This window comes from Asparagus officinalis, chromosome 5, assembly GCF_001876935.1.
Source record: "Asparagus officinalis chromosome 5, Aspof.V1, whole genome shotgun sequence".
NCBI lineage: Eukaryota > Viridiplantae > Streptophyta > Magnoliopsida > Asparagales > Asparagaceae > Asparagus > Asparagus officinalis.
Window position 1 is genome coordinate 86,656,125 of NC_033798.1, and position 7,728 is coordinate 86,663,852.

Genomic DNA, 7,728 nt, shown 5'->3' on the forward strand with positions numbered 1-7,728 from the left:
CAGAAAGAGGAAGGAGGAGAGGAGGATGAGAGCGGAGCCCATTGGAGAGGGTGCTGAAGAGTGAATGTTGCCGGGTTGGTGACATTTATTTATTATAGAGTTAAGAGGGATTGGAATTTAGTTGGGGGTGTGTTCGTAATTAATGGGGGTGGAGTCGGTCTTTGGGAAAGTGGGGAGGGGAGGGGGGGCATTTGCTGCTGCGGTGGACCGGAATAAATGTTCTTTAGACGGAAATGGCCCTGACGGTTGGGTTAATTACTCGCGTCTGTGTTCCGATTTTTTAATTTTTTTGAGATTAAAGAATAGAAATAGCCGTTGGCAATTTCCCAAGAAGGACCAGGGTTCTACTTTGCTGATCTGATGGTCCTGATGCCGAGATCGAGGCAATATGTGATACTGAGTGGGGCCAACGTCACTACAAATTTAGTACTATTTATGCTTGTAATTAATGCCATCTTTAGTAACACAAAGAATTTATTATCTTTATTAAAGAGTTTCAACTGATGGAAATGGAGGAGGAAAAGAAAAAAAACAAAACTAGGCTTGATTTATGAATAACTTGAAGGAGTGATTGCATCGTAGTGGAGTGATGATAAAAGGAGAAAGTTGCAGCTCAGCTCGAGCTCAATGCCGTGGTGGTGGGAAGTTGCCTTTAAACATGCTTTTGAGAAACCGATGAGGAAAAGCAACAAAAAAAATAAAAGTGACGGAGAATAATAATTACAGGGAGTTAGGCTTGGGCTAAAAATGTGAACGGGAAACTGGTGTACGAGACCGTACTCATGGGTCCTGAACCGGGGAGAAAGCAAAAGTGGGCCAACCCAACTAGGAAATCGGGACTCCTGTCTGTAGCACACCTTCATGGAGATGCTTTCAAACGGTGAGCACGTGGGTGGGGTTGGTGGTGTGGGGGGGGTGTTTGGGGCGGTGAGTGCGGCTTGTCTGCCGCATGATGAATTGTTGGCATACAGATAGATGGGAGCAAATGATAATGGATTGGAATCCAGAAGGAAATTGGCTCTACATTGTGTGTCACTTGCATCGCCAACAGAATGCTAATGAGTTTATCATTATCAAACGATAACAAACATCATTTTGTGAGGTTAAATGAACATGTAAGGCTAACACACATGTATGACGGTCACCTGATGGTCTGATTCAGTTAAGACTTACCTTAGGCCTTAATGTCTTAGCTTTTATGAACAAGACACTGAGTGCCACCTGGGTTTGCCTAACAATCTGTACGAGTTGCCATGGCTTAAAAGGCGTGGAAGCTTAAATTAGGAACATTGAAGAGAGATTCGGCACTATGTATAAAGGAAGGTGCTTCATGATTACAAGGAAATATCTGTGTGAAACATATCCAACTAAAGAAGGTGCATGTCAAAATACCTCACAAGTTTGTGGATGATGGGGATGCTAGCTACTTAGCTTGATGCCTACTCAATTGATGGATGATTAGAGCCCGAAACACCGTAATTCCCCAAACTTAGGAGCTGCAAACATACATGTTTATCTCATTTAAAAATTGCATGCTATAAACACAAGAAACAGAGAATAATACATGTGAAAATAATAGGTTCTGCCTACCTTCATATTCAGGAGTTGATTACTCGGAGTCAGTTTCCCACAATAACTTTGCGGATGGATCCTGAACTTGAAATTTTGGAAGAATGTAGGAATCAAGAAGCAAAATTTTAAGCAAAGCTGAGGCGGCAGTAAACGAATAACTGTGACAAGTCTACTGAAATACTAGGTCAACCCTTGATAATTCTACATGAAAGGTTACTAAAAATAGGCATAACTTATCTATTATGTCTTTCTCGATTCAAAATCTCAAGGACAGTAATAGAAAAGAAGATATGGAATCTACAGCCAGTTCACCACAAACCTAAGTCTAAAGTTCTGAACAATTGGGTTATGTCTTTTTTACTCAATACAACCAGTCAAGACATCCCTTGCCATAAACTCATATGTTTTTACGTTGAGAAAAATTAAGCATACTTGCATGCATAGTTGCACTTGTTCTCTAATTAGGACTTAATTTTCCTCGACAAAATGAAAGCTAGCATTCTCCTTCTCTATCTTGTAGGGTTTACCTTTCGTCCACCAAATAAATATTAACTGCCTCCCTCCCTCAACCTCTCCCCTACCTATGTTTGCCATCATCAGTTCTTCCTCATGATTACCAGACAAGCAAAAGCAACAAGAACAGCCCGATGATATGCACAAGAATTTAAAGGATCATTTCAAACATCAAATTAGCTGCTAATTAATGATAGCCCAACTTCTTGATCTATATAACTGAGCTTCTTCTACTTCTACTTATTATTATTATTATTATTATTATTATTATTATTATTATTATTATTATTATTATTAAGTACACAATGCAGAGAAATGTATGACAGCCTCGCTAGGGCTGCGCTTACCAGCACCAGTTAGGTTGGAATTAAGACAAACTCTAGCAAATAATGCCTCATCTCTCCACAGCTCACTCTTCAAACAAACCATCAGTAAGACAAAATATCATTGGTAAATGTCAAAATAGTGGAAAGCATGGACCAATAGATGCAACCTATATTTTGTTTAACAACCTGTACAGGTTTTAATGGCTTTAAGAAGTATGACAGATTGTTATGAGAGCAACAAAGATTTGTTAGCCACATAGAGAGGAAGAATACCTTGCTGAAATTACAGTGGGGTTTTGGTGATTCAGAAGAAGCTAAAATACGGTAATACGTATGTGTAAAAAATATCTTGCTCCTGAAGGTCCATATCGAAATAGCTCATAAGTTCTTCATGATGAGATTGTTAGCTTAACTGCCTATTCACTTGATGGATTATTGGAGCCTAAAAGACCGTTGTTTCCTCCAAGTTTAGGATCTGAAAACACACAAGTATATTTCATTTAAAATTTGCATACTAAACAAGAAAAGAGAATAGAAATTAAGAATGCACAAGTAGACAAACAAAATTTTTAGTGATGGAGATACAATGGTAAGCTAAAACACTGGGTCACTGTTGAAAATTCACCCCTTGATCAAAATGTCTTTCGTAACTAAAAATCTCAAGAAACTATTAAAAAAGAGATTGAGATAAAACAGAATATGAATGAAAATGTGCAATAAGAGACAAATAAGTGAGCCAGTTAGGAGAATAAAAGGAATAATAGGTAATATAACAGTCGGGACTATAAGTAGGCTTAAAAATTGTTACTATAGTAGAGGTGAAGACACTGACTGGAAGAAGAACATTCATGTAATGGCCAGAAAGCTTGGGACGACAGTTGTTACAATTATATTTGTGGTTGGTCAAAATATAACTGATACTAGTGCATCTAGCATATCCGTTAGACAATGCTTCTGCGTGATTTCTCTTAATCAGTATATTGATTTTGTCACGCGTCTTATATTTAGAACAGGAAAAAACAGCCTTGACCTCAATTGATCCTCCATTAAATGATTTCGGATCGTTTTAAATAGATCAAATAATTGGAATATTACTGAGACCATCCATCACAGATTTGACAAAGATGGAAACAAGGAGAATGTCATCATTAATGATGTATTCACAATGAAGAACTATGCAGAAAATTAGCAATGATAACTTATAAAAAACTCATTACTGGCTAAGGTTCGAAGAACCAGATTTCTATCCTAAATGAAATATCTCAAATAAGTTAGAATATAGGTCAGAGGGAAAATGGACTGTAATGCAGAATTAGCAGAGAAGCAGGACTTATATGTCAGAAAGCATATAGTTGCTACCCTATAAAATCCTATCTAGAACAAACCTCTCCTTTTTTCAAAGTTCTTTAAACCGAGAGTGGGAGAGATGGGATAAGCTGAGATCATACTTCTTTGTGCCATTAGCATAGAATATACCCCAATGTTTCTCTGTAGTAGCTCCTGGCTTCAGATCTTCATCAAACAGAGAGAATAAAAAGGTCAAAACTGGTACGCCAGGCCTCAAAGGAGTTCCCTTAATTGGATATTGTGTTAAATGATTCACAAGTCTTTGGTTGAATATAGCAGCATTCTGTAGTGATGCAGCGTTATCATCAGCATCTCCCTCTGAAGGCCATCCAGTTTCTGTAACAACTAGAGGCACCTTGTGGAAACCAAGTGAAAATACAGCAGAGTTCAAAGCATCTACCAAAAGGTCAAATAAATTTGTGTACACTAAGCCAGTCTTTGGATCTGTAAAATTGAAGTTCTGTGGATTCCCCAAAAATAAAGCAAAATCCAGAGGGATATAAGGAATCTCTTTAAATGTTAAGTACGGGTAAAGGTTCACCATAAATGGAGAATTTGTTCTGCTAAGAAATCTTAATACAGGTCGGAGAACAGGTTCTGCAATTGATTCTTGGAACAAAGCATCTGAAGGAGGGAACCTTATTGCTAAAACCGCTAAAGAATGAGGGGTAGAGACCTTAATCTTTTGGTGCAACCTGAATTTCTTGAGTGATCTGTACAAGTTTTCCATGGCATTAAGGAGAACGGGAGCAAATTCTGGGAGCATGGTTACTTCATTTCCAACTGCAATAGAAGAGATATAAGTTTCGCGATAGAAAGGAAGGATGCCTTCTTTGACAATACAATCAGCTTTTGTTGGATCAGAAGCCAAAGAATATATATCACCATTTGGAATGCACAATGACAAGGAAATGTTTGTGTTGGCAAAAGCTCTGATTACTAATGGATCCATATCAAAGGTCTTCACATTTTTTATTGCTAATGAGGATATTAGCTTCATTGCAACCTCAGGCGATGGAAGATTGGAGCCTAGTCGACCATAGTTTATTCCAATTTTAGGATCTGGGAAAAAGAAATTGTCTAATATGAGATTTTGAATACAAAATGAAATGGGAGAAAACAGAGGAGAAAAATAAGGAACTGATATTGAGTTTTATTACAGAAACGCAAGAAAATAATGCTTACAAAATGTACAGTTTTACAATGTTACTAGAAAGTAGTGTAAAATGATAACAATATGTTCAATACTGAAGCAGACAGAAAAATTGATGGGATTGAAATGAGTGGGGCAGATAAACTAGTGTAAATATTTTGTAAAATACTGGATATTTAAATAGCATAAGCTGGATAAACACTGAAATGAGGCACATAGTTTGGTTACATAGATATATGATGGCAGACTAAGTTGCATGGAAACGGGTATGGGTACTGGTACGGGTGCGGGTACGGGTAAGGGACACGGCAAAACTGTAAAATGTAGGGTACGGGGACACGGCTACATATACATATCGAATTAATAATGTACATGAGATAATTTTTCCCCCCTTCATGTGTCATTAGAATTAAAATTCTGATCACATTTTTGAGTTTCTTTTATCATATTGATTATCGTGAATTGTAAATTACTCATTTTTTTACTAGACATCTAAACGACTCATTAACTATATAGTTTTGAACTTGGGTATGTACTGAAACTAACCCGACCCGTATCTCATTAGTTTCAAAAGACGGATGTGAAGTGTAAGCTCTACGTCCAGAAAGTCTTTGACAAGTGTTTTAAATTAACACATATATCGTATAATTGAGTACATGTTGTAATAAATGCATAATTAACACATATATCGTATAATTGAGTACATGTTGTAATAAATGCATGCATATATTCAAGAAGTGTCCAAGAAGTTTGGGTACTAGAAAGTGTCGGGTGCGTGTCCGGTATGGGTACGGCTTCAATATAGAAGTACCCGGGTAACATAGATGGCAGATCACACCAAAACACCCATCACTAGCTCAAAACTCTTTACTGTTTACTATAAAAATGAGGTGGGCGATAAAGTACCAATGAAGGTCGAGAAAGCTCAAAAAATAAAGAACAGAAAGAAAACAGACTGTCAATATGGCGTCAATTATCTACATCTTTGTATCCTCGTGCAGGACGGAGACCTGTCATAAATTCTTCACCACCAGTTCAGCAAGCCTATTTTCTTGCCATGCAGTTTAAGCTCACGCAAATGAACAACCCTCCAAATCGACCAATTGCAAAGAGGCATGATAATGTACTTCATAGGGAAGTACACTTGCCAACATATACAAGTCCCAAATGTAATCAAACATCCATAAACCACAAGGATTAAATTAAGATTGTTGTGAAGCACTTAATAATAAGGTAGAGGAGTTTGCATAGACTGTACAGTGCAAAACCTTTTTACTACCTTTAACTACTCAATTGATATGCTTACTCATTGCTCTTCAGGCATTGATATAGTCACGTATTTGAAGTCTCATAATGGAGACATCCAAATTTTAACCAGATGATAAACCTAACCTGTTTGTACGATTGGTGGAAATACAGATCCCATGAAAAAGACAAAATGAATATACTTGAGATAAGACCAAATTCCGTACAAAACAAATGCATGTGATGATGATTTGCTACTCTCCTGTTTTGAGTTTGAACCTATAGAAATGATCAGTTCACTAAGAAAGGGAAGATACCTAAAATAAGGTAACGGCACCTGGACGCATGCAACACACTGAAAAACGAAAAGCTTCTAGGGAAAAAGGCAAAAAGGAATAAAACAGGAGGTACACAATCCAAACATTACATGCGGACTAAACATCCTATCAGACAGTATAGTCAAATTAATTTCATCACCTAACAGATAAAAATGGTTTTAACCTATAAACAAGTGCAGGACATGCTCTCGAAATCCTTTCGTACCCTTTTCTCCTTCATGATTATCTTGCATAAGGTAAAGCTACAATGACAACAGTGCAGAAACTACAGCCAAACTATGTTGAAAACTAATTGTACCATGAAACGAACTTAAATGCATTGTACCACTATACAGTAATTTCATGACTTAATTCCTCAATGGTATAAATCTTTTTAGACCTAACCAATCATCACTTGCGGATATATGCCTGCAGAAAGAAATAGGCAAATTCATAAGTCTATTGGCATGAACTGCAGGAACTTGTCCAGAGATCATAATGGCCTCTTAGCAGTAGGTAAGCTACACTTTCTCAAATGATACTTTATTCCCGTTTAAGGTACAACCAAATGAAATATGCTTGTACTGTAGACTTTGGCAAAAATTCATGATATTGGGATTTGGGAGTAAGAAATGAAATTAGTGGTCAGAGCCAATTGGTGCTTTCAGTTTTATCATACTGACAAAAGAGTTGTGAATCAATTTGTCTTAATATGTTACATGTTGCCGAACCATTTAGACAGGAAATGTTATTTTCTGCCTAGGATGATTATCCAACACCAGCTGCAAAGAATAAGCTAAGAAGCATAAATCTAACGTAGGGTCATCTTTCACTAATTTCTGTACTTCAGGAATCATCACCGATACAAGGTTTTAGCCCTACTTTGGTACACGAACCAATCTCATTCATCAGGCACATACAGTTATTACCATGATCCTGTTAGGCCCAATGATGCTACAATGAGGATAACAAAATTTAAGATATGGTAGAGTCACTGACTTTTCCTAATATAATTGACTTGTATTCAACTTGAACCTGAAACAACAGAAGGCAAAACTGGTTAGGTTGGGATTTGTTCTGCTTGTTACGTGTTTGAGAATCTAACCAAACTGGAAAAATGCAAACCTGAATATGAAACTACATGGAAGGATTACCTCCTCATTGGTTAATACTTTTTCTTAGTACGACCTAGGGTCAGTTTTTTTTTTTTTTTTTTTTTTTTTTTTTTTTGTTTTGTTGTTTTTGTTTTTGTTGT

At 36.9% G+C, this 7,728-nt stretch overlaps 1 protein-coding gene across 4 annotated transcripts in view; it reads right to left on the bottom strand.

Moving 5' to 3' along the window:
• Positions 1 to 7,728, bottom strand: part of LOC109840029 (glucan endo-1,3-beta-glucosidase 12-like) — an 11,317-nt gene that overhangs the window by 1,743 nt on the left and 1,846 nt on the right. Inside the window, exons 2-5 of one of the 4 annotated variants that reach the window (XM_020408528.1) lie at positions 3,797 to 4,820; positions 2,685 to 2,886; positions 1,591 to 1,651; positions 1,393 to 1,496 (exon numbers count right to left, since the gene is read on the bottom strand). In XM_020408528.1, coding sequence (XP_020264117.1) covers positions 3,808 to 4,820 — 1,013 coding nt within the window. In that variant the 3' untranslated portion in view covers positions 1,393 to 1,496; positions 1,591 to 1,651; positions 2,685 to 2,886; positions 3,797 to 3,807. Of the gene's footprint in view, positions 1 to 1,314; positions 1,497 to 1,590; positions 1,652 to 2,570; positions 2,887 to 3,796; positions 4,821 to 7,728 lie in introns of those variants that run through there. The other 3 variants (XM_020408530.1, XM_020408527.1, XM_020408529.1) reach the window with 3 other exon arrangements.